The sequence below is a fragment of the Aulostomus chinensis genome, chromosome 10 (genome assembly GCF_037954235.1).
Source record: "Aulostomus chinensis isolate RoL2024-O1b breed Wild chromosome 10, RoL_Achi_v1.0, whole genome shotgun sequence".
NCBI lineage: Eukaryota > Metazoa > Chordata > Actinopteri > Syngnathiformes > Aulostomidae > Aulostomus > Aulostomus chinensis.
The window spans coordinates 17555356-17580174 of NC_141329.1; the positions used below are offsets into that span (position 1 = coordinate 17555356).

At 40.1% G+C, this 24819-nt stretch overlaps 3 protein-coding genes across 3 annotated transcripts in view; 1 reads left to right on the forward strand and 2 right to left on the reverse strand.

The window, feature by feature from the left end:
- Nucleotides 1–16339, reverse strand: part of LOC147254549 (uncharacterized) — a 36828-nt gene extending 20489 nt beyond the window's left edge. The window contains exons 1-17 of the mRNA XM_086215015.1: nucleotides 16306–16339; nucleotides 15394–15459; nucleotides 14475–14698; nucleotides 13670–13831; nucleotides 8712–8891; nucleotides 8208–8328; nucleotides 7975–8067; nucleotides 7653–7863; nucleotides 6522–6684; nucleotides 5736–5924; nucleotides 5470–5644; nucleotides 4651–4781; nucleotides 2559–2735; nucleotides 2264–2394; nucleotides 1980–2137; nucleotides 1013–1231; nucleotides 56–397 (exon numbers count right to left, since the gene is read on the reverse strand). Of these exons, the coding sequence (XP_086071141.1) occupies nucleotides 56–397; nucleotides 1013–1231; nucleotides 1980–2137; nucleotides 2264–2394; nucleotides 2559–2735; nucleotides 4651–4781; nucleotides 5470–5644; nucleotides 5736–5924; nucleotides 6522–6684; nucleotides 7653–7863; nucleotides 7975–8067; nucleotides 8208–8328; nucleotides 8712–8891; nucleotides 13670–13831; nucleotides 14475–14698; nucleotides 15394–15459; nucleotides 16306–16339 (2776 nt within the window). The remainder of the gene's footprint in view (nucleotides 1–55; nucleotides 398–1012; nucleotides 1232–1979; nucleotides 2138–2263; nucleotides 2395–2558; nucleotides 2736–4650; nucleotides 4782–5469; nucleotides 5645–5735; nucleotides 5925–6521; nucleotides 6685–7652; nucleotides 7864–7974; nucleotides 8068–8207; nucleotides 8329–8711; nucleotides 8892–13669; nucleotides 13832–14474; nucleotides 14699–15393; nucleotides 15460–16305) is intronic.
- A 1107-nt stretch (nucleotides 16340–17446) lies between these two features.
- Nucleotides 17447–19386, forward strand: LOC147254551 (uncharacterized). The gene is made up of 4 exons (XM_086215166.1): nucleotides 17447–17469; nucleotides 17586–17646; nucleotides 17730–17823; nucleotides 17906–19386. Exons 2-4 carry the CDS (start codon nucleotides 17598–17600, stop codon nucleotides 18744–18746), a joined length of 984 nt encoding a protein of 327 aa, XP_086071292.1. The 5' UTR covers nucleotides 17447–17469; nucleotides 17586–17597; the 3' UTR covers nucleotides 18747–19386.
- On the reverse strand, nucleotides 19148–23918 carry LOC147254552 (zona pellucida-like domain-containing protein 1). The gene is made up of 11 exons (XM_086215167.1): nucleotides 23844–23918; nucleotides 22834–22974; nucleotides 22405–22631; nucleotides 22098–22288; nucleotides 21895–21967; nucleotides 21719–21816; nucleotides 21509–21592; nucleotides 21134–21305; nucleotides 19837–19936; nucleotides 19724–19747; nucleotides 19148–19626 (listed from the first exon to the last, which is right to left on the reverse strand). The coding sequence occupies exons 2-11, from the start codon at nucleotides 22928–22930 to the stop codon at nucleotides 19469–19471; spliced, it is 1224 nt and encodes a 407-aa protein (XP_086071293.1). The 5' UTR covers nucleotides 22931–22974; nucleotides 23844–23918; the 3' UTR covers nucleotides 19148–19468.
- Nucleotides 23919–24819: the final 901 nt, after the last annotated feature.

The window sequence follows — 24819 nt, forward strand, 5'->3', positions numbered from 1 at the left end:
AGTGCAACAATAGTAATATTGAGAGGGATTCCACTGGTGTCTCACCAGCACTAACCTGTCACTGCATCAAAACTGACCCCAACAGTGAGCACAACATTCCCTGTCCTTGGATCCAGCATGGGATAGCCAATCTGTATAGGCTGGTGCAACTGGGTGATGGGGCAGGCATGCGTCCCTCCCAGTGGGTACACAAGCCCAGTCTGAGGGTGAATGGTTACTGCCAGAATGGGAACTGGGACCCCCGTGTCTTGGCCTGCCATGGGAGCACCCAGTTGAAGTCTCTGACCCAGTCTGAGGCCTCTGAGCTGGTTGCTGGGAAGAGGGCGGTTTGAGGAGCAGGAGGACGGGTATGGAATGAAAGGAATGAGTGGATTGTCCCACTTCCTGTTTCTGTCCCCTTGTAAAAATTTAAGAGATGACAAAAATGGCCAAACATCATTCTTAGTGCTCGTGTTTACATGTAACTTATTACAGTATCTTGTATTCATGGTGGAGTGTACTTAAAGTGATATTTCACCCAAAAGTGTGTTTTTTTTTGTCTGTCAGGTACTCTCAAAGAGGAGTTTAAAGGTACATTTCAGACGTGTTTAAACTAAGTGCAAAGCAAATTGTATGTGTGATTACATACCATGTAAAGTTAAAGTCACCTCTTTACATACTTAATGCAAATTTGTTAAAAATATGGAACTTTGAATGAAAAATGAGCTTGAAGCTGTCAGCCAGCATGAAGATTGTCCTGACATCACTGATGTCCTGGTAAGTGAGGCACTGGGTGAGCTGATCAGTAGTTGCACCACACCTCCAGTGTTTGCATTGCTTTGCATAGAGGCATCAGTGCGAGCAGTAGATTTTGTGATGAGGGATTAGAAATTATGAAGGTGAAGGTAAACATATGAAAACTGGCTGGCTCTTTCAGCATTATGGACATCTGGGGTGACGTAAGAACTGTAATCTTTTTCCACAGCATTTATTGAGTCCAACCCACCACTATGACACCCTTCATTTTGGGTACCTGCACATGAGAATACTAAAGTTGAGCTGTCAGGATCATAAACTACATTCCCAGCAATGGGATGAACTCGTCCAGTCTGTGGGTGGAGGAAGAAATCAGGTGGAACTGCCATAGTGTGTCCGCTACTCAGAAGCATGTGGCTATGGGCGTTTGGCCTAAAGAGGCCTGTGACCGGATCATAATGAACTGCCCCAGTGACACGCAGGGACCCATCAGGACCTGGGGTGAAGCAGAAGGAGAGACCCTTGTGAGCTAGTATATTGAATTTAACTGCAGGCAAATGGTAGGGGGACAGCTTATCATGTTTTTTATTTCTTAAATAGAGCTCTTTTATTTATTGAGAAAATTTTGTATTACTGTCCCTGCAGCAGCTTCAGAGAGACCTCATTGTCTGACAAGTGAAACAGAATAATATGTAAATAGAATCAACCATTGTGGGTCATTTATCATGCACCATAACTTACTTAAATGTGAATTTAATAACATAGTAGATTCATTAAGCTGCATTTATGATCAAATGACTTTCTTAGTATGAAACTGATTTATCAGCCAAGCTGCCTTCATAATTTCATGATGGTTTAAAGATGTTACAGTATATTGATAGAGCGATAAACACATATTATCTGTTTATATACTGATGTGAAATATACTGGAAAAAGTTTGACATTCCTTAAGAGGAATACATGCTGAGAATATGCTATTTAATTTCCTTTTCAGAGGTTAAACTTTCAGCAGAATGGTTAGAAATTATGATCAACATGTATCACACTATAAGCTTTAATCAACTATTTGCGAGTTAAACGGATGTGATATAATACAACTTCAGTGTGCTGTGGCTAGTAATACATTTTGGTCAAATTTTTTTGCAGTGCACATGTCTACCAATAGATGGTGTTGTTTGTTTAAGATTTAAAGGATGTATTGTATTAAGGATTTAAACTCAGGGGTATTTTTGAACAGCGATTACCAAAGATGCAGCTCTTGGTTAGGACCGCTCCAGTGTCAGGACAGAGTAGCTTGGCTCCTGTCTCTTCACCCAACAACCCCCAGGCCCCCTGACGCTGGCACTCAGCTGTTACCAGCTCTCTCATCTCATTCACCAGAGATGTCAGCCTCTGGATCAAACTAAACATAGAAACCAAGAAGAAGAAAAGAGACAGAAATCACTATGATTTGATCTTCACTTTGCAATGGTGATATCCACATGCATGTGATGATGTCAGAGAAAAGAAATTACATTGTAAGATTTACATTTGATGGTGCAGTTCATGTGACGTCTGATTGTTGCTATAAACCTTGGCCACTATTCTGGTGCACTCTCTGAGGTGAGCTGTGAATACACTTTGGACTCTCTGCTGGGCCTGCTGCTCTCGCCTCATCACCTGGAGGACACAGGAAAATAAAATGTTCTTTTTCATGTTCACTACCATTGCCAGAATCACCCACAGATTCCATTAAATAGATGAATGTTTGGAAATCTTTCAACTTTTTTGGGACTTTCCTCCTTTCTATATATGGATGTGTGCAAATGGGAATGTAATGTAACCTGGAGCTGTTTGTCGATCAGAGTCTTCAGCTGTGTGCCCAGAGTCTTCCTTCGCACCACCTCCCTCTCCACCTCCCTCCTTATCCTCTCATAACTTTCCCTCACCTTCTCCTCAGCCATTAAGCACGGTTGGAGAAGATGCAGCTTCTCAAGAACTCCACGGTAAAGTTCCTTTACCTAGATTTAAATATAACAACAAAAGACTATACCACAAAAATTATACCTTCAGAAATAGTGATATGATTACAGTAATCAGATTACATGTCTCACTCACGCACAATGAAAAACAACACTGGTTACACATACACATTTTATGGGATGTCACATGGGTTCGAGACGTGTCATCTCCCCTTACAGCTTTATCACCATAACAGTCCTGAGGGCTGTAACAAAAATCTCTATCTCCTTCTCTGCTGCCATTAATTCAGTGGTACAAACAGGAAGGAGAGAGACACGACCAAAAACAGAGACATCCAATATTTTTCAATAGACTAGAAATTAATGAGTGAGACATATGATGAAGCGACAGTAGCAAGTGGAGGAAAAAAGGAGGGAAAGGTAAGAAGTGACAGGATTATACCATAGCTTGGTATCCAAAAACAGAGACATCCAATATTTTTCAATAGACTAGAAATTAATGAGTGAGACATATGATGAAGCGACAGCAGCAAGTGGAGGAAAAAAGGAGGGAAAGGTAAGAAGTGACAGGATTATACCATAGCTTGTGGGACATTACAGTGGAGTTATTTTGAAGCAAATATTTGTCTCTCTTCCTGTGTTTTTGGCAACCTGAAGCTTTGAGGAGACACAGTATCAATTGTCAGATAATGCCATCTAGTAAGACCATGCCTGAGGCCGCAATGATTAAATTAACACAAAAACATTAAATAAGAAGATAAATGAAGCCTCTGCAGCTGAAAAGAGAGAAGTGTGTTGATCCTCATTTTTTGTGTATTTCTAGAACTTCCAATTTAAGCTTGAGAACAAATAGCATGTCTGGAAAGGGGCTTGTTTGAAAGGGAATGTTTTCAGTCTGAACAAGTATGCTTTGCTTACTGCATTACAAGCAGAAAAACTCAACAGGCTGATTTTAACTTACAGCTGAGCTATATTTAAGAAAAGGAAGGTTTTATAGTCCCAGAAAAGAAGGCTCCTTTACCCTACTGAGATTGTAATTGTTAAGTGATTTTGCTCATATCAAATGTAAAAACAGGGGGCGGCATGACTCAGAGGTAGAGTCCATCCATCCATCGTCATCTTCCGCTTATTCCTTACTAGTAAGGGTCGCGGGGGGGCTGGAGCCTATCCCAGCATCTACGGGCGAGAGGCAGGGTTCACCCTGGACAGGTCACCAGTCCATCTCAGGGCCAACACATAGAGACAGACAACCATTCACACTCACAGTCACACCTACAGTCAATTTAGAGTATCAATCAGCCTCGTCCCCTCTTGATGTCTTTGGACGGTGGGAGGAAGCTTGAGTACCAGAGAGAACCCACACAGGAACAGGGAGAACACGCAGACTCCACACAGAAAGATCCCGCGCCCGAGCCGGGACTCGAACCCGGAACTTTCTTGCTGTGTGGCCACAGTGCTAACCACTGCACCACCGTGCAGCCCTCAGAGGTGGAGTGGCAATGTGAAAACATTTCTTGACAAGAAATTCAACAAATCTACTTTATAAGATATTGTTTTTTTGTAGTCGGGATTATTTCACCATAGAAAAGAAAAAGCTTCATGTCATAAGAATCATCAAATATTGGGATACCTGTGGTTTCATCAATCTAATGCTTTCCACCTCAAAACTTCACAAGTATCCCAAAACCAAAAAGCAGCAGACAGACATTCAGTGAATACATACAATGGAGCATTGTCATTCATGTTGGTATATTTAAGATGCATATTAAAGATGCTTTAACTTAATATAGACATGATTTTCTAGCTCTGCTTGTTATCACAGTGATTGTATCATTCCACAAGGCGAACACAACCAAAATATACTGTGCAAATTGCCACCAGATGCTTTGTTCTCTATCTAATATTAATCATTTATATGTCAGCTTTAAGTGGTGTGAATATTAACGTGCCAGACCTCAGTGGTGAGCTGTCCTAGCCGTGTGGTGACTGATAGACTCTGTTTGAGCAGGAGGCTATAGAAAGTGTTGCTACAGAAAGCCTCCAGATCCACCTGGTGTTCATAATCCCAGAACTCCTCCGATTTATCTTCTCAAAGTCATGTCAACAGAGAGCGACAAGGAGAGACAGAAAATTACAAAACATAAAAATACACAGTAATCAGATCACTTATCTGTATGTTTTAGGAGAAAAACTGTTCCTTGGTGAGAACTTTATGCCGTTAGAAACTTTCACAAATGAGTTATTTCACATTCAGCTCCCTCAAATGTTTTATTATTCTTATTTAGACCATTCTGGAGGACACAGCATTGTTCACTGCATGTTGTTGTAAGTCAGTCACAGTTTATAAGCACTTGAAACGCTGTGACAAATACAACAATAAAGGGTGAGGGGATTTTCAAAGTCCCGTGACATTTGGACAGCTGTCATTGTTACTTTCAGTCACAGCATGTGATATCAGGTAGATGACTTTTCAACAGAGATTGGTGGGTGGGAGCAACATGAAAGGGTCAGTGTATTACATAAGAAGCGGCAAGGGTCTTTCCTGACAACAAAGTGTCAGTGTGGATTTTTTTCTATGTCTGTGTGTATGAATGTCAGGTGCATTCATTCACATGGTGCAGATTATGTTTGAATGAAGGTTATGTAATACACTGACCTTTAGGCCGTCTGTGTCTGCGTCTGTGTGTGTGTGTGCGTGTGTGTGTATATATATATATATATATATATATATATATATATATATATATATATATATATATACAGCATTTTTCACCTGCTTGAATAAAGTTTTCTGTCATTTTGGGTAGTTGGTTTCGATGACTCTTCATTTGTGAGATCATCCTTGAACCTTTTGATGCGTAGTCATCCATGGCGTAAATTGAGTGTAACAAGCGATACTGTACTCTGATCGGCTTCTTCTCTGGCCAACCATACTCACTGAAAAGGATCTGCACATGGAACAGATTTATTCATGTGAATGAGGGATATTTCCCACGTTTTATTGATTCAAATTATCACTGTGTGTGCATGTATACCAACCAACAGAGTAACACATAAACTGAGGATGACTACTGCTCCAAATAGCAGCCCTCCCGTCACCAGCCAGTCTGGCCGTAGTAACAAGTTGCGCCTCCTTCTGATTCCCACTCTTACTACATGACGAGGAATAGTAGAGAAGAAGGGCCCTCGCTCATAACACTGGCCACCTGCAGGCATCACTTTCACATACTGAGTGAGAACAGCAGTAGGTCAATATGAATGATACGTCCTTAAATTGATCTGAACCAAATTATAGTAAATATCGACACACATTTATAATACATGTTGTTGATGGTAGAAAATGAGAATTTGATACACTACATATGTATACAAATAGAGACCCCTCATGGCACAAGGAACCCCGTTTTTTTTATTTGACATATTTTTTGGAACCAGAGAAGCAGATATATAACCGTCTCTCCTCTGTGTGCGTTACGACTCCACATCCCCGCTGGACAGGGGGAGCTCCATAATGCACACAGAAAGGAGGAAGGGCAACAATATGTTTGCCTGTATCTAAAAATTGTGGACAATGGATATGAGATAACACATAATATTTTCAAAAAAAAAAAGTTAGCACGTTCCTTGACCAAAACATCACAAGGTTCCTTAACATATTTATTATGTTAATCATTTGGCAGTTTGGGAACAACACAAAAAGTACAACTTTGGGTAAAATTAAATGGGGGGTGGACTTAAACTATATGAGCATTCATTTGGGAGTACTGAATACTAACACTGAAAAAAAGCAGCTTTAATGCTAATTGTCATGTTACGGTTACTTACCAAGTGTTTGTACTGATGGCTGCTCAGTTTAAAAACATAAACCCCAGGCTGGTTAAAAATCACCGAAAAGAAGCTGGGAGGCGTCAAAGAGAGAGTCATCTCCTCTTTCAGTTGTCTCAATGCACCCCAGTCAAAATCCCTGTTTGTGTTGTACAGGTTGTCCCTGAAAGACATGGAGGAGGATTCAAGCTTTAATTAGTCCAACCAAGCATGGTGCCAGAATTTTATTTTTGGGTGGGTGAAAGGAATTCTGGCTGGGCATCTGTAATTACAGAAGTCAATACTGCTTGCTTTCTATGAAGGTTTCTTAATGGTCATCTTCCGCAACAAAGACATTAATATTCCATGTTGACTAGTGCGTCTGTTTGACAAAAGCGTTAAAAAAAAAAAATCAAACACATTTTCAGAGAGGCTGCACGGTGGTGCAGTGGTTAGCACTGTCGCCTCACAGCAAGAAGGTTCCGGGTTCGAGTTCCGGCTCAGGCACAGAATCTTTCTGTGTGGAGTTTGCATGTTCTCCCTGTGCCTGCGTGGGTTCTCTCTGGTACTCCGGCTTCCTCCCACAGTCCAAAGACATGCAATTTGGGGACGAGGCTGATTGGATTCTCTAAATTGACCGTATGTGTGAATGGTTGTTCGTCTCTGTATGTTGGCCCTGCGATGGACTGGCGACCTGTCCAGGGTGTACCCCGCCTCTCACCCGTAGATGCTGGGATAGACTCCAGCCCCCCCACGACCCTTACTAGTAAGGAATAAGTGGATGATGGATGGACATTTTCAGAGATATATTAGGATTTATCCAAAATAATTTGTGCTTTTTACAACAGGCAAACTGTTCATCTAGTAAAGAAATGTTTATTTTTTTCAAGATGTATGTGGGGATATATTATGCTGCTGAACAATCTACACATGTGAATGAGCGAACATAAAATGGCCAGTTCTGCTTCGTCCAGACTTAACAAATGACAGCAGCCTATAAAATGTTGAAGACAGGGAATTGTTTCTTTCATCCTCATTTTATTCAGGCCCATTATGTCCACCCACTACTGAGGTCAACAGCAAAAGATGCATTATAACAATTACATCACATGAGCTGCAAGCAAATATTGACATGAACTGGTATTGACTTACAAGTCATACTGAGGATAGTGGCGTGTGTTAACAATGAAGAGTATAATATCATCCAAATGGAGACATGTTGTTGGGTTCAGAACTCCATCAGCACTCATATCTCTCACTTTTTTCTTTAAATCAATTTTGTTCCCCCTCCAGCTGTTTAAATTAATTTCTTTCTCTTCACGACTGATGTTTTTTTCTTGAGGGACTTCCCATAGAGTGGAATCTCCCCCTAAAAAAAATAGGTGAGGAACATTGTTATAAATATTAAAATGTTGTATTTTTTCAATGACAAAAATACTTGTGAAGCTATTGTGTTGTTGTTGTTGTTACAAACCACCAGTGCTTTTAGCATCCTGTTGAATGGGGTCGGAAAACAGCTGCTGTAGTTCTTTTGGGATGCTGCTGAGCAGGCCAAGAAATCCTGATTCTGACAGCATCAGACAGTGAGGTGAGAGGCAGATGGTGACAAAGAAAGACAAGAGAGAACAACAGGGAGCCTGCAGAGTAGCACAACAACAGGGGAAAGTCATTGTGTGTGTTCTTGCACATGTGTATATGTATATCCACCAGTTGCCTGAACAATGTAAACAGGACGTGAGTAGTTAAGTTGGTTGTTGCACTGTAGAGTCCCTTGGGAGTCCCACTTTTTAAAAACCATCTCCAGCATGCCGTTTGAGATGCCTGACACCTGCACACACAATATATGTATGCATTAATAGGACACTGCAACTCTAGACACATTCATCTTAAGCCTCCACTGTTGGTAAAATAAGGATTTCATTGTAAGAGGGTTTTGCAAACATAGCTTGTGAGGCTCATGTATACATAATTAGAAATACTATCAGTTGATATACTGTAGGTGTATGGATATTATGTTCAAGAATAATATGTCTCAGATGCAGGGCTCTTTATTGTTACTGACCCATAATGCAGAACATTTCTTTGGTGTGTGTGTGTGTGTGTGTGTGTGTGTGTGTGTGTGTGTGTGTGTGTGTGTGTGTGTGTGTGTGTGTGTGCGCGCGCGCACACGTGTGTGTGTGTTGATGTAAATTGAGAGCTGTCTTTGTTCACCTGACCATTATGAGTCCATATCAGTTCCAATTCTCCTCTGGATCGACACCAGAGCTTCATTTCAGTGGTGGGCCTGTTCTTACACAGTCCCCCACATGCAACTCTTCCAGAAGGGTCTCTGCACACACACAGACCCAGCTCTCCATCGTAACCCTGATAGTCTTCTGCAGATTGGCACACCTGCAGAAAAGTATTCAGTATGTATCAGTTTTTGATACTGAATTGGTTCAATCCAAATCACTTCAAAAGTAAGCAAATATTTTTCACCGCATTTTCTATGAGTGTGTTTTCATGACTGCATTTGAAAAGTAAAAATTATTGCTGGCATCCTCAAACTATGGTCGGTGTTACCGTCTAAACCCTTGAAAACAAATTATTTCTAAAAAAGCACTGGGACTAAAACATGAACTAAATGTTACTTAATGTAACTGACAGTTAAATGTAGTGTGTGTAACAGTGTGTGTGTGTAAGTTGCGTACACATTTGTACTCAAATGCTGCTGTGTTCATGGAAGAAAGCGCAAAGACACCTAGGTTGTACTCAATCGCTTATGATTGTGTGTTTTGTCAGTTCAATGACCATATCACAGTTTACAGCTCATGTCTCTTTCAAAATCCTCATGTACGCTTCTCACAGAAAATATAAAATTGGTTTAAAAATGTCACAACATGGTGGAACGTTGTTATTTTGTTAACAGATGAGAGGTCGGTCTTTGTGTTCCAAGTTCTGATAATGGCACAACATTTCACAACTTTAACACAAAATGTTTTCCCACGCTATTGATTGATGACCCTGACAGGTTGGTTGTCTGATCAGAATCATAGAGATCTTTCAAGGATGGGAAAACCCAATGATCTAAAAAAAAAATAGTGACGGGTCGTCACAGTCTTGCTGCAATTTAACCAGCATTGGGAGATTTGACTGACTTATTGTTTGACAGATTTGAAAGATGTGAGAACATGGAGGTTAGCTGGGGTAGGGGGAGGATGAAGGATAAGAGAGTGAGTCATTTCCAGTTGAAAGAAAATCAGGAGGATAATGGATAAGAGCCAGGAAGAGAGGAGAGAAATCTAAAGGGTCAAATTCAAGACAGATGAGTTTCATGCCGGATGAAATTATAACTGTCTTTAGGAATCAGATTTGAAGACTGAGTGTTTGAAAGACCTTCATTTCAGAATTCCTTTTGGTTGGAGATCTCCTCCACATCAATGACTGCTCTTTCACACCACCTAAGGAAATCCATCACAAAGTCGACCTTCTGTATCTCCCGTACCCACCACTCACTCTCAAAACCCTGATACATATATTAATCTTTTCTCAACTGAATTACTGTGACGGAGTCCTGTCCGGGGTTCTCAGTAAAACCCTGGACAGGCTCCAGAATGTGCAGAACTCAGCTGCCAGGGTTCTCACTCGCACTAGGCCCTGGCAGCACATCACCCCAGCCTCATCCGTCTCCACTGGCTCCCCATCAACTCCTTCTCCTCACCTATAAATCCCTTCATGCACTTGCCCCCCCACTACCTTTCCAATCTTCTCCACTAAAACATTCCATCTCGGAATCTCTAGTCCTCAGACATGGGCCTGCTGTCCATCCCCCACACCACACTGAAGAGCTTTGGGGATAGAGCCTTCAGTGTAGCTGCACCAACCCTCTGGAACTCTCTCCCTGCCGGTATCTGCAATGCCACAACCCTGGACACTTTCAAACAATCTCTCAAGACCCACCTTTTCACCATGACCTTTCCCCATCAGTCTTAGTTTGCCTTCCCTTTGTCTGTTTGTCTCCACCCCTCCTTTCCCCTACCCTATTTCCCCACTCTTATGTAAAGCACCTTGGGTACTTTGAAAGGTGCTATATAAATCCATCCATCCATTGTCTACCACTTATCCTGTTAAGGGTTGGGGGGGGGGGGGGGGGGGCTGGAGCCTATCCCAGCAGCTTTCAGGTGAGAGGTGGAGTACACCCCTGAACGGGTCCTCCAGGGTGTGCCCCATCACAGGGCCACCAAATATAGACAGACAACCATTCATGCTCACAGCCACGCCTACGGCACCATATAAATATAAGTTGTTTTTTTTTAATTCCTTGTTAAAATGAAGAACAGACAGTTGGCTGTCAGGAGTCACTCTTATAGAGGAAAAGGTGATAAGAAGGGAAATACAGTACAAGAGCTCAGTGTTAAGTCTCACTCTGAAGTTGTGAAAATAGTGCAGGACAGGAAGAGAGCTGATGAGGAACACAAATCTAAAGTGAGTGAGGCAAGACCGATGAGGCAAAGAGAGGGACTGATTGAATGAAGCAAATCAGTCTCATTGCAGGGGTAGAAAAAGCTACAGTGGAGGTTGAATCCAATTATCATGAATGCAGCAGCCCATCACACAGAAATCAACAAACATACATTGGAGGAAATGAGGAAACATCTCAAGTGTTCAAGCAAGCCAGGAGCAATCAAGAACAAGATACTAATACTTGTCCCCCTGCTACAATGCTGCAGTATATCTTTGTTGGTCAGTAGGCACAAATTCCATGAGCCAGATGTTACTTGTATGCAGGAGACATGGTTCAGGCCAGTTTTGAATCCTGACTCTCCCTGGGTGAGTAGGTAATGCAACATTTATTAGAAAGTTTTTTTTCTTTGAGGTGAGCACTGGGCAAGAGTTACTGAGGAGATATGGACAAGTGATGGAGTTTTATTATTATTATTATTATTGATTACAATCCTTGTAGGAAATTAGAGTTGGGTAGGTTAGCACAAATTGAAGGATTTGGGTGTTACTATGTGGAGCATTCAATGCTCTCAACTTATTAAGGGTAAAATCAAATGTAAATAATGAGGTAATTCAAAACTTCTTTAAAAAAGAGAATGTGTGAGTGTTAGTGGCGGGAGAAGGAATAGATTAGATATGCATACAGGGAAATCTTACTATCGCAAAATTTTGCAAAGTCGTGTGTAGGATGCGTCAATGAGGAGTAATTATTTTCTGGTGGTGTGTAAATTATGACTGCCAAGAATAAAGGAGAAAGGAAAAATATTTAGCCTTCCAAAGCAGGCCATCATTACTTATGTTCATGAGATGGAAAGGGATAAAGATTTATGAAGGGACTGATGAGACTGGCAAAAACAATAAAAGATCATTAAAGAAGTTGCTGCTAAGTAAGTAGTAAAAAGTAAAGAAGAATTGGGATAAAGGCAGCCCCCTGGTGGACAGATGAGTGTAAAAGTAAATATTAATTTGCAGAAGTTCTGCGTCAACAAGTACAAGTGGAGGTTAAGAAAATGAAACATAAGCAAAAGAAAAAGCTGAGAGCAGGGGGACTGATGAGGAGCAAGAGAGGCATGAGAAGATAATGAAGTAGAATGAGAGTCCTTCCATTTTTGGAACTAAAGTTTGACACAAAGATTGAAAATACCCGTATGATAAGTTTTTGGTGTAATCAGCAATTAAATATTTTATATATCATTGACTAGGTCAGTTTTATACATTGGAAGTATAATCAATTTCTGCATAAAAATTTGGAGGTGGTGTAAGGTCAAGGTTTAAGGCTATGCAGTGGTGCTAACAACATGTTCCCCTGTGTGTGCTCTTCAGGTTGAAGTGGGTCATGCTGCTACACCTTAGACTAAAACAGTTAATGATGAACTACTGGGCAAATCCCCAAGGAAATCCTATGAGAAAAAGGGCCAAATAGGAGTGCTTTATACAAAGTTGTGATTTTGTGTTACAGGAAATGGTTGACATGAACAATACCAGTCACACCGCCGCAGTTTTTCCCCTCTGTGTCATTGGAAATGTTCCAAGATCAGTTTAAGACAGGTCACACACATTATTTGTCCAAGTCAATGGGTCCAAGGATTTGAAAACATGGAGGACATGTTTTGCTTTTTGGATACAAGGTTTAATGTTTTTATGTCTGTTTACAAAGAGAAGATGATGGCTGGACATAGGAGAGCAACAGATTAAAATTCTTATTCATTGCTCAGATTTGTGTTTTGGATTAATGTCATTGCACCTACTAATGTCATACAGGAGATAAAATATAGTCATATAAATATTGAGCCTGCTTTACAGAGCTTTACATACTGTCACCTTCTTAAAATAACTGCCTGTCATTTTTTGACAAAAATGTTTTGTTTGACATAAATCAACTCCTTATGGTGTTTTGTTTCCATTTTTTTTTTTGTGTTTTCTGAAAAACTCGGAAAAATGACTAAGGCGATATTTTAAGAAGGCAATGATATTTGATCATGATTGGCATCTGCAGTCTACCTGCTGTATCTTTCAGAAAAGCTTCACATTATACAATATAGTATTCACCGTTCTTTGTCATTCAGAAGTTCTCCACGCGTTGGCAAACTCTGCATTTAGGATGTTAACGAGCATTATTCTCTTACAAGCCAGACATTGCTCATGCTGCACCTGATGCTCTGCATTAATCGTCTCTGCAGCCTTTAATTCCTCACTACAATTTTTCTTCATGTCCCCACACAATTTAGACTGAACAATCTGGATCAGTAACAGTTCTCTAACTTTCAAATACACTTAACAAAAGTTCTTTGAAGTTCAATAACTGTCACTCCTTTCTTTCGTCTTGTCGAAAGTGAAATTATTAGAATTGGCCACGCTCATATAGAATCTGGATTTACAGTATGGAACTAAAGGCTTTTTGTCCCACCAAAAAAAGGGCTCTTAACAGACTCTCTATTGGCATTGTTTTTGAGGTGATATACATTTAACAGATGTTGTACCACCACCACCACCTAAAACTGTCGTGTTAGGAACTTGTCGTTCATGTTTTCTGTGAGAGCAGTTGATCCAAAAACAAAACTAACAGGACGTTTCCTGCCAAAGAGGGAAATAACGTTGTGTCATTTTACGAGAGATTATCAATCACCTTTGCTCCACTTATACATTGGTAAATATGTGTGAGAGTGTGTTATTGCACAAGTTCAAACCTGCTGCCTACAGTGTAGTGACCACTGATATCTGTCCATACAGTCCCCATACTGTGTGCGTGTTTTTCCATCTCTGCAGACATCATACAGTTTGTGCACACAAACATATTCGTTGCTTGAAGGTTGGTAGCCGAGGGTACAGTGGCACTGTCCATCGCTGGTCTGAAGAAAAATCAGTGTCATTAAATATACAGTTCACAGTTTTACAAGTATGTTACCTCAGTCTATCAGTTGGTAATTCGATTTTAATAATTCAGTCACTGACAGTGTCAGTATGCTAAATATTAAAATATTCCTTGCACATAATCGATCAATCAGTCAGTCAATTGCTTTTTTAATTTCCAGTCAGATCTTTTACTCAGCAGTTTTCACACCAACTCAGCAGTCAGAGAAAAAGATCTTATGTGCCTCATTATTAACAAGTGGTAGAGTGCAGAGCTCATCACCTATGCAACAGACAGTGAAACCAGATCCTACTGAGAGGGAAACCTGACCTCCAGCTCTTTCAGCTGGAAGCTACAGATTGCTCACTCTCAGGTTTCTGAGTGCTAATGAGGAAGCCTCTCTCACGACTGTTTATTAAATTAGTTCAGTGTGAACAGTGTATATAATGGCTCAAGCGTGGCACGGAAAATTCATACTCTGGGCTGTAAGGTAAATGTAACAAGATGGTTAGTGTAGAGCAATCAGAGGTCTTGAATGGTCATCTTGAGACAGTGGAAAAATTAATGTAATTAATTAATGTAATGTAATTATTGCAGGTGTGTTGCAGCAGTGCTTGTACGCTACAAAAGCAGTTTATTACCTGAAAACTCTGGCCCTCTCCTGGGCAGATACAGGTGTCCTGGCCAGACAGAGGCTGCTTAGCCACAGGGCCACACGGCAGGGAAAGCAATAGCCCAGATCTGGGACAGTAATGCTGAGGAGGACACTTCAGACAACTGTCCATGGACAGGCGGTCAGCAGCTGGCCCATAGGTTCCCTTTGGACAGGGGATTGGTGTGAAGCTCCCCAGTGGGCAGTAAAAACCTGATGGAAACATTGTTCTTGACAGATTTGTCTATAACTTCGAGTGTAATGAGCTGTTTTAACATGCTCTTTGTAGAAAATATCCATACTATGAAGAAATCCCATGGTTATTTTTTTCTATTAGTGTGAATCAGTTACGTTATAAAATGCTATTAAATTTGCCTGAAACGGATATCAGTACAGGGGAGTGTTCTTAGTTATGTGGGGTCTGACGTGAAATTTTTCTTGTATTTACAATGAATCAATAAAGAATTGCCTTTTGTTTGTTTTTGTCAAGCCATCCAATCACAAGGTGGTGCCATGACTATTTACATACCCTACCCTATCATCTAATGTAGCGCTCCCGGTTTTGGGGGCAGGGCCATGGGTTTGTGACATCACAGTATTTTCCTCACAATCTCTGACTTTGTTGTCTAACTTTGATCTTAGTCATCTTGTCAATGTCAGTCAGAGCAGTGCCGGAAATATCTACGCATAGTATGCTTTTCTGTATGTAATGTATTCCGTCACTACCACCCAGCTATCAGAACCTACAGATAGACAACTACAAAAAGATGCAAATTCCTGTCCGTCTTCCTGACAGGACATACCAATTTTGACATCCATCAGTTGAATGTTTATTGAGTTAATTGAGTCATGGTGATTTTTACATTTCTTTGCAATAAGAGGTGATAGAGTACATGCAGACAGCTTACCTGGCTGGCAGTGTGGCCTCTCTTGAACATCTTGACTGAAGTTGTTTCCTTGAACATTTGGAAGAACTAAAACAAACAGCAACCGCAGACACCCAAAATTCTTAGGGCGTACCCTCAGCATTGTTAATATTTCCACGGGCAGAGGCAAAGGACAGGTCAGCCAGTGACCCAGTTTTATTCCAAAGGCGGCAATTCCCAAGTAAAATGTTATGGAGATAGATAAACTTCTCCTGTCTGTTGCAGGTCTGCCCACATGACCTGTCCATTTGTAGACTTCAAGGTACATAATGAGTTGGTTAGTCTGCAGAACTTTCAGTGAATCCTGAATGATTTAGTAGGTCTGCAAGGTAAGGTGACAGCAAGAGTGAGGGGACTGGTTGCTGGTGGAAAGCAGCAGAGAGTTCAGCGTCCCTGGTGCTGCTAGATCACATTACTGAATTTGTTCTCCTCAATCATATCATGAAACTGATTAATAATTTGTCTCCCAGCATAAATTTGCACAGCTTTGCATTAGAGGCAGCAGCAGCTGAATCCCCTTTCAAAACAAGTTCAGGTATCTGCTCTGATATCTTCATGGACTTATGAACGTCAGCTGCAACTTCCAGCTGTACTGTCTGTGTAGGTTCTCATTCATCCAGGTCATCGTAGATCGAAGCGAAGTAAAATCTGTCTTCGATCAGATCAAATCAGATTTTACTTCGCTTCGAGTTCCAGCTGTACTATTTGAATTTGTCTGTAGTATGTTAAATAGTACTATTGTTCTTCAGTCTTTACTTGTTGTTACAAAAGAAACTGAAAACAGAGTCAAAATCTGTGTAAAACATTTACATCAATAAATTTCTTTTTTATTTATCTATTCATAATGCCTTTTTCCCAACAAAATACCTTCTGTTTTTCACAGAAACCTCTGACCTGCAAACAGTTCACGTGAATCTAATCTCCGCATGTTGGTGTGAAATAACCAAGGTCAGATTGTTACACTTTGCTCCATACTCAAACCAGAAAGGATTGTCATGATGAAGTGCATCACAGGAAGACTCCAAAATGCTTATTGGATTCATGTTGCTTAAGTGTGCATTTAAATGAATTTCTGCATGTGCATTGTTGATGATGTTTTTATGTACAATAACAAATATCTTGCTCACTCCACAGTGTTATTATATTGAAAAGAATCTTGCACTAACTTGAATAACATATTTCATCATGCAAGCAGTGGACTGTGATCCTGCAGTGACAAATGGCAAATTACCTAACTGAACAGGATTCACCTTTCACACAGATATTCATGTCACTGGTGGAAAAACCCTCCACATGTCATTAACAACTACAAAACGCACGAATAATATCATACAGCGCTGATGACTGAATGAGAAGGAAAGTTAATCACAGATCAAAAAAACCACACATATTTGCTGTAATCAGCAGTGTTTACTTGGGTTGTTTGGAGCTGCTCTGTCCTACTTTGCGGTTTCAACACTGATGTTTATACTGCTGATTGTCAAGCATCCAAAACAAGCCAGGCTCCACTTGTAGCAAAATATACAATTTTGTTTTAAACAATTAGCAGTTTATGTAACAAAAAAAAGAAAGAAAAAAACTCACCCTCAAATAAATCCTTGGTCCACTGTGAATTAAAAAAGAAACCAGGCAGACTGGGCCTTTGATATAAATCTATTTCTCATGTGATTTCAGACATGCAACAGCATTGACCTAAACATACAGTACATATCACGCTTCATTATGAAATCAACAGTGCAGAAAACTTGTTGAGTTGGCAGCAGTTTTTTTTCAATATAAGCATTCATGTTTTTTCATCTTTATTAATGCACAGATCAATCAATACTCCGTGGAGAGCATATAAATGTTCAACAGTGGCCATTGATATTATTGGCACAGTCGATGTGTTTCTGTACATATGTGTAACTTACTTGGTATGTTCATGTTGTGTTCTGTCATCACTGTGACCCTCCACGTGTTGACTGTTGACACAGGCAGAATTTTGGCCGCTGCTCTGATAACAAGGACCTTTATAAGTCAGATGCATGGAGAAGTTGCTCGCAGACCCCTGATCCTCAGGTAAAATACACATATTGATCATCTATTTTTTCATCTTAGATTGAAAAGGAATGTTTAAATGTCTGGATAAATGTATTAAAATATTCCTAACATATTCTTCTCATATATCCCTCCAGAAAAGGATAAACATGCATTTAAAAGCAATGCTCCTCACCTTGTCATTCTTGACAACTTCAGGTATAATCTACTCTGCAAATGTTATTTAACATCCTTCATTTTGCAAAGAATTACTTTTTCATGTATGTGTTCTTTGTCTCTAGCTTACCCACTCCATCGTTACCCCAGGGAGACAACCCAGGCTGATCTAAAAGCAAACCAGGCTCATGAGAGGACACAACTCTCAAAGGATGTGGAGTAAGAATAGTACAGCTCCTGAAATAATTTTGCATCTATTAACTCAGTGTGAAATGTAATGCTTTTGTCTCTTGTTGTGCAGTAAGATTTACAAGAACCACATAGATGGGATTAGCCTATACATTCAAGAAGATGATTACAACAAAACCCCTGTGGTGGAGGACATGCAGCGCAAACTCAACATGGAGTATGAGCGTCTGCGCGCCCAATTGCATCAAGAGCTTGCTGAGCTGAGGCACAGGTTGGCTCTATCTCCAGTCCATCTCAGTTCAACCCTGACCAGCATCAGGGAGCGCTTGGCTCCCCTCACCCAGCAGCTCCAGAGCTCACTTAGTAGCAACACCCAAGGTCTATGTGGCCACCTGACCCTCTATTTGCAGGGACTGGAGGTAGAGGTCAAGCCAGCTCTCCACCAGGAAACCTTCCTTTGGATCAACCAAACCCTGGATCAAAGCAGCTCTCAGATTACTGACATCATCAGTGACTTCCAGACAAAAACCACAAGGGCAATTGAACATCTGAAAGAAATCAGTGCTAGTGAGGGAGAGGCAGTCAGTACAGGACTATTGCAGGAGTTTAGTGCTCGGTTCAGACAGGAAGTGAGTTCAATGAAGGTGGAGGCACAGAACAGCGTGGGGGCTCTGAAAGTGGAACTTGCAACTCTCATAGAGACTGCACAGTCTCTAAGGGCTAAAGCCACAGCCAGTATGGACCGATTCTGCCAACATGCATCACTTCTGAGCCATGTGTTTCAAGCCCGGATGGAGAAGCTATTTCTGGGGCTGGAGGAGGAGCTGGAAGTCCAGGCAGCCTCAAGCTTGTCTCATTCTCTTCCTTCTGAACACTCGGGGGGCTCATTGCAGGAGGACTTCTCAGTCAAACTCTCTGCTCTGATCCAGGACATTCTGCATTCAGTTCAGTGACAGAGAAAAAGGCACTTACTCACATCTTCATTGAAAACCATCCTAATGGTCCAATTAAATCTGTCTGTGAAAGGTACTGTTGGCTCTTCCTTTGTACCAACACAGCAAGTACCCTGTACATAGCTTTGAGTGCATTCATGTTATTAATGTGTTTGTTTCATTATGTATGTGAATGAGTGAGTAACACGGTAAGCCAATGTCGATGTGTATTGTGTAAAAAAAAATGTTTTAGATTGTAAAGATGACTTATTGTTTCATAAAGTAATATTTAACGCAGAATGAAACACAAACTTGATTACAAACTTTATTTGGGTCCTGTACATTTCATAGAGGCTATACTCCATAGATTAATATGATAAAAAGATGTTTCACTTATAGCACAGCATTCTTTTGTAGCAATGCAACAAGGAAACAATCCACTTATAAACTGATAGGAATGTCACTGAATGAATAATAACCACTGTCAAAGTTAATTTGTTTACAAAGTATTTGCTTGTTTTTACATTATTCAGGTTTGAATGCCCCTTCATTAATACCTGACTGCACAAAAAATGGTATATACAAAAAGTTATACATTTGTGCTATATTTCTTTGTTGTTTTTTTGTTATTTTTGTCAAATGACATTATATTGTATGTATATTTGTCAAAGGGTGATTGTCATATGTCGTAAACCCTTAATAAACAAGCAGGTGACAAAAATCAAAATCTGCCAACTGATTCATCACTCAAAGGCATGGGGTAATCCTCCTGCCCAATAAAACTTCTTCAGGACAAACCAGCCGACGATGACCAGCAAGACAGCGGTGGTCAAGCCAAATATGACCCCCACCACCAGGCCGGTGACGTTCACACCATCCTTCTCCATCGCCATGTTATTACCTGAGGATGAGATTGATAAAGACAACTTTCTGGGGCTGTTCAAATAGACGCTTCAAGATAGTAGGATGTATCTCTAGATTTATGAAAATATACTCACTATAGGCGGCTGCATAGGGCCTGTCTTTAATGGGAGGAGAAAAAAAACTGTCAAGCATTTGTTGTTTCAGTAGTGTAGGCTTTGAATGACAGAAAGGGAGTTCAAAGATTCACCCTCTCCAGCAGTGTACAGAGGTCCGATTGAAACGGTGGCAGATTCGCTGCTCTTCTCTCCAAAAGGTGTCAATGATCTTTTTCTTCTGGCATTACAAGCCTGGAAACACAGATCAAGAATGAGTTGCATTTAATTTGGCGCAACATGGACAATTACAGACTTTCATTATTCAGTTGTTTTATGTTCAGATTTTTTTTTAATATTGAATAAACAACACATCATACATTTATTTTAGAATAAAACAAATTTAAAATGGGAGGATGGGTTTAGAGCAACACTTCACCAAAAAAATTGTATTTTTTTGGTCTTTCAAGTTCACACAAGTAGGTATCTTGAGCTTGCAAAGCCATTTTTAAAAAAAAAATTTTTACTTCTTTGAGACATCAGAATGCAGAGTGAGACAGCCATGTAAATGTAGCTTAGCTGATGGTGACTGATGACTGACAGCAACTACAGCAATGAAACAATACTCTTGGGTGCATCGTTGGGTACAAACCAACATTTCCTTTATCCAGCAATGTACGCTCTGTCATCCATAAACGCTTAGTTTTTGAGTTGCGCATAAAACAGAATATAACAAGCACAAGCAAACGCTGGTCGTGCTACCATGAACAAATCCCGACCTGGAAGTGTTATTGTTTATTTGTATTTTTGCTTTTACGGTTATACAAGTGTTTGCAGGTTACTGAACACACGCTTGGATAAAGAAGACATGGATTAGAGTTGTAAATGGATGTTTCTGGTTAGTGTTGCTGTTGTTTCTCAATCCTCCTTATTAACTTCTAAATATACATGGCTGGCTCTTTCTGCATTATGGAGTCACAAAGAAGTGATGCAGTGGGGAAAAATGTCTTTTAGAACTCAAGACACCTATCTGAGAGTACTTCAAAGGCAAAACACATTTTGGGGGGAAGTACTGTTTCAATGTGCCTAAAAATAGACCACAAGATGGCCTGATTTAGATCTTGCATCTTTGTCATCCCTTTGCTTTCAATGAAAAGCAAAAAGATCTTTTAAGTCAAAAATTCTTTTTATCTCCAACAAATTCTGCAGCTGATATCAGTAGCAACAGTTATCTGTTGTCAGGTTTATTGAGTATTTTCTTGTGGTACATCCCTCACCGTCTCTATTTCTAGTTTCAACATCCCCCTAAGATGAAAAACTCAGTCATACAGAATAGATGAGGATGATAAACTGTATCATTCAAAACTTTGCCCTTGAAATTCTGCCATTTTTGATTACTTTCTCTGATCACTCTGAAAAGTAGAGTCAATTGTTCTGGCTTTTTCCACTTACATTCAGCAGCTCTTGACATTTGCTGGGCTCACAGAGTCTCAGTATGCAGTGCAGATAGATGCTGGACTTTGCCTGGTCACGGTGTTGAACGAAGCGGAAGGCCTCAAAGTTAAAATGGGCAGTCTTGGAAAGGCCATTAGTTGTTATCGTTGTCCTTTCGTCCGCTGAGCAGCTGAAGAAGAACAATTATACACACATATATATATATATATATATATATATATATATAGAGAGAGAGAGAGAGAGAGAGAGAGAGAGAGAAAGAGAGAGAGAGAGACAGACAGACAGACAGACAGACAGACAGAAATAGGTTGCTATATGACTTTTTTTTGGCTATACTATTTCATCCTCATGTGAAACTGTGTGCTTCCATACCCAGTGAAGAAGTTGTGCTGCTCACTATGAGACATGTTGAAAGCAGTTGGTGTTCCAAAGCAGTGATCCAGCAGTAAATGGAAACTAAAAACAGGTCAGTGGGCCAGTAAGTTTCTGCTTTGCCAAGGAATACACTGTGCTGAGATTTATTCAATATTTGTTCTCAGATTAAAAACATTCTCTTTGAGCTTTTGCATCAGTTTTACTTACTTCCCTGTCAAGTTTACAGCCTTCACCTCCACATAGATCCGTGTTCGCAGATCAAGCCCTGTTGAGGGTACGACCAATGGGTAGCCATAGTTGGAGTCCTGCAGAAATAACAGCAGAGTAAGCAAAGAGAAGCTTTGAATTGTGTCAAATGCATCTAAACTCCAATTTATACTTACATTCCAAACACTCATCTGTAGTGTATCGATGAAAGTTCCATTATTATCTCTAGTTGCAACTGAGACTGAGGATCTAAAAATAGATCATGTAAAAGATGCTATTAGTCCTCATAACTTGAAGGAGCCTTAATCATCAAAATGCACTGTATTTAATTTAATCCAAAAATCAATGACCCTTTGGCTCAGTTTCAATGATTACTTACGCAACTATCTGTGTGTTGTTGATTAGGTACTCCAGTGGGTAGCGGCAGGAGAAATGATAGTGAAGATCTGTGGAGTAGCTGATCACACCCTGATCCGATCTGGGTGTGTCGATGTAGCCTGTGATGATAACTGATTGGACACTGAGGAAGCTGCTGAAGGGTCCTGAGGGGTCTGGGGCCTCATCCACAATCTCAACAAGACAGCACAGAGTTAATAAATTACATGAGCTTCATGTTGCTAAATAAATTGTCTCTCAACTCCTTATTTTTTATCTCATTCATCATCTTTGACCAGACACCCTCTGACCTGCAGGGACTGACGACAGGGATTATTCTGACTGTCGTTGACTGGAAGTTGGTAACGGATTACTGGAGGATCCACGCTGGTGTCAATAGTGCCCTGGCATGCTGTATTGCTGTGGTTCCCGTTCAAGGCTAGATCTGTGGCATTGAAACCTGCCCACTGAGCCGTGCACATGTTTACTTCCAGTGTGATCACACTAGTGCCACAGTCAACTATCAAGTCTGAGTTGTCTTTGGAAGAGAGAAAAAGACAAAGGAAAGGACATTTGAAGCATAGCTGTGGGCTCTTTTTTTGTTCTTTTTTTAGGAAATATAATGCTGCTCAATGTAAAGAAATACAGTTATGAGAGGCAATCCATTATAATTACTAGCAAAAACTACCACTGCTTTAAACTAGGTAGAAAGCAACAGCTCTTATATCGTGAAAACCAACCTGGGGTCCTTTCGTACTCAGAGGAGGAACAGTTGTTGAGACAGAGGGCTGGATTCAGGAGCACAGCCAGCAAAGGGAGACAAATGTAAAGAGACATGCTGTCTGCAAGATACGCTCACAGTTTGGTCAATCCTTTAATTACTGTAAGGGATAAAACAGCATTACATTATTAAATGATCCACTGTTGCAAAATTAGTCAATGCACACAGATGCTACAAACTGAATGATTCGATAGAAATATGTGTTATAATTTGTTGTTGTTGTTTGTTTAATTCAAAACCTCTTTCTGAATAGGTTTAGGTGGCTGCAATTTGCAATAACAAATTGTTTTGCAGTTTTAATAAGGGCTGAAAGGAGTGCCACCGGTAACTGAATTGGAATGATGTATTAATGAATTGGACTTGGACAGCTTGAATCACTGCATTGATCAACTTTATTTGATTGGAATAATGTAAAGTTGTATTTGTTATTCAGAACTGCATTACAATAAACTTGAAACTGAATTTAACGTGATATAATTGAATTTGTTTGATTTTAAATTCCATTTTATCCCACCTGTACATTCAATTCTCTTTACACTTACATTTCTGCTCTCACAGTTCCATTTCAGTTCTCTCGATTCAATTTCAGTTGAGCCAGACTTCTGATCCGTAAGGATGAGTGATCAAATGCAAATGAACAGAGTTTATGATCATTATATTATATTTTATCTATCAGGCGTCTTACAAACCTGTGAGTCCACAGGCACTGTGGTGCCAGCTCAGCTAAGGAGGATGTCTATCCAACCCACAGAACATAAAGCATTCGTCACAGATGAGAATAGAAGTTCTCTGAATTTGTGCTCGATTATTTGTCCAATTTGTATGAACATAACATGTACATAGAGAGAGAACTTAACATTACGGTAGGATAAAATGCAATTTCGAAGCAACTGAATTCATTTCACAATATTAAATTACTTATGGAAACATTTGAAATAGAAACGTGACAGAACCTGAGGAGGGTCTTACCTTGCTGGTACCTGAGCAGGTGTTTTTCTCACAACTTGTCATGCTATATGGCTTTTATACTATTGGGCAGCCTCCAGACATCCAAAACCACTGAGGTGGGGCTGTCAAGCCCATCCTGCAACTAATTATAAACCCCTATGTATACAGATGCATGCACACACAATCTCCATCTTTCTACTACGAATCCTGAGCCACTCTTAGATCTTTAGCCATCAGATGAATGTGTCAGTTGGTTTTGACACAGATCTCTCAGATTTCCCTCCATCAAAGAGGCCTAAAGCAGGACAGAAGAGGAAATTCTTTGCAGGATAATCTAACACAAATGAGGATTAAAATTAGATGAAATGAATATATATATTTATTACTTATATATCAAGTAAATCTCTGACTTTTGAAACAAAATAATATTTGAATTTAGAGTAAAAAAAAAAAAAACGTCGCGTGAGAATAAAAACTTCATTTTGTTTTTAATCTCTCATAGTGAAACTTTCCCAGACATAGCAGTCATTGTAGAGCGTCAGGGAATTGTGCAGTCTTGAAAATGAGGCACTGCAATGCTGGTAAAGTGATCACATTTGCCACAAGCAATGAAGAACACAACCAACCGGGACTTACCTTTGTTAATTTCCCTTGCATGAAGTACATACTGTACTGTATAGCTACAGGCCACAATTTAAACTGCTCAACTGAGACATTCCATTGTTCCCTGAAATATAGAATGAAAAGAAGCATCAAAGTTTTGCCAAAGAGCCCATGGTGAGAGAAGACATTTGTTACCCTATCCACATATGCGTCACTCCTCTTCATTCTCATCAGCCCTTAGCTGGGACCACATCAGTTGTCTAGAAACAACTTTTAAGAAAATTCTATTGTAGTTTATTCCTTTATGCATTTCCCTATGATTCACTTGGCTCCAATGCCATTCAACTGCATAAAGATGTCAATATGAAACAATAAAATAAAACAGTTATCATAT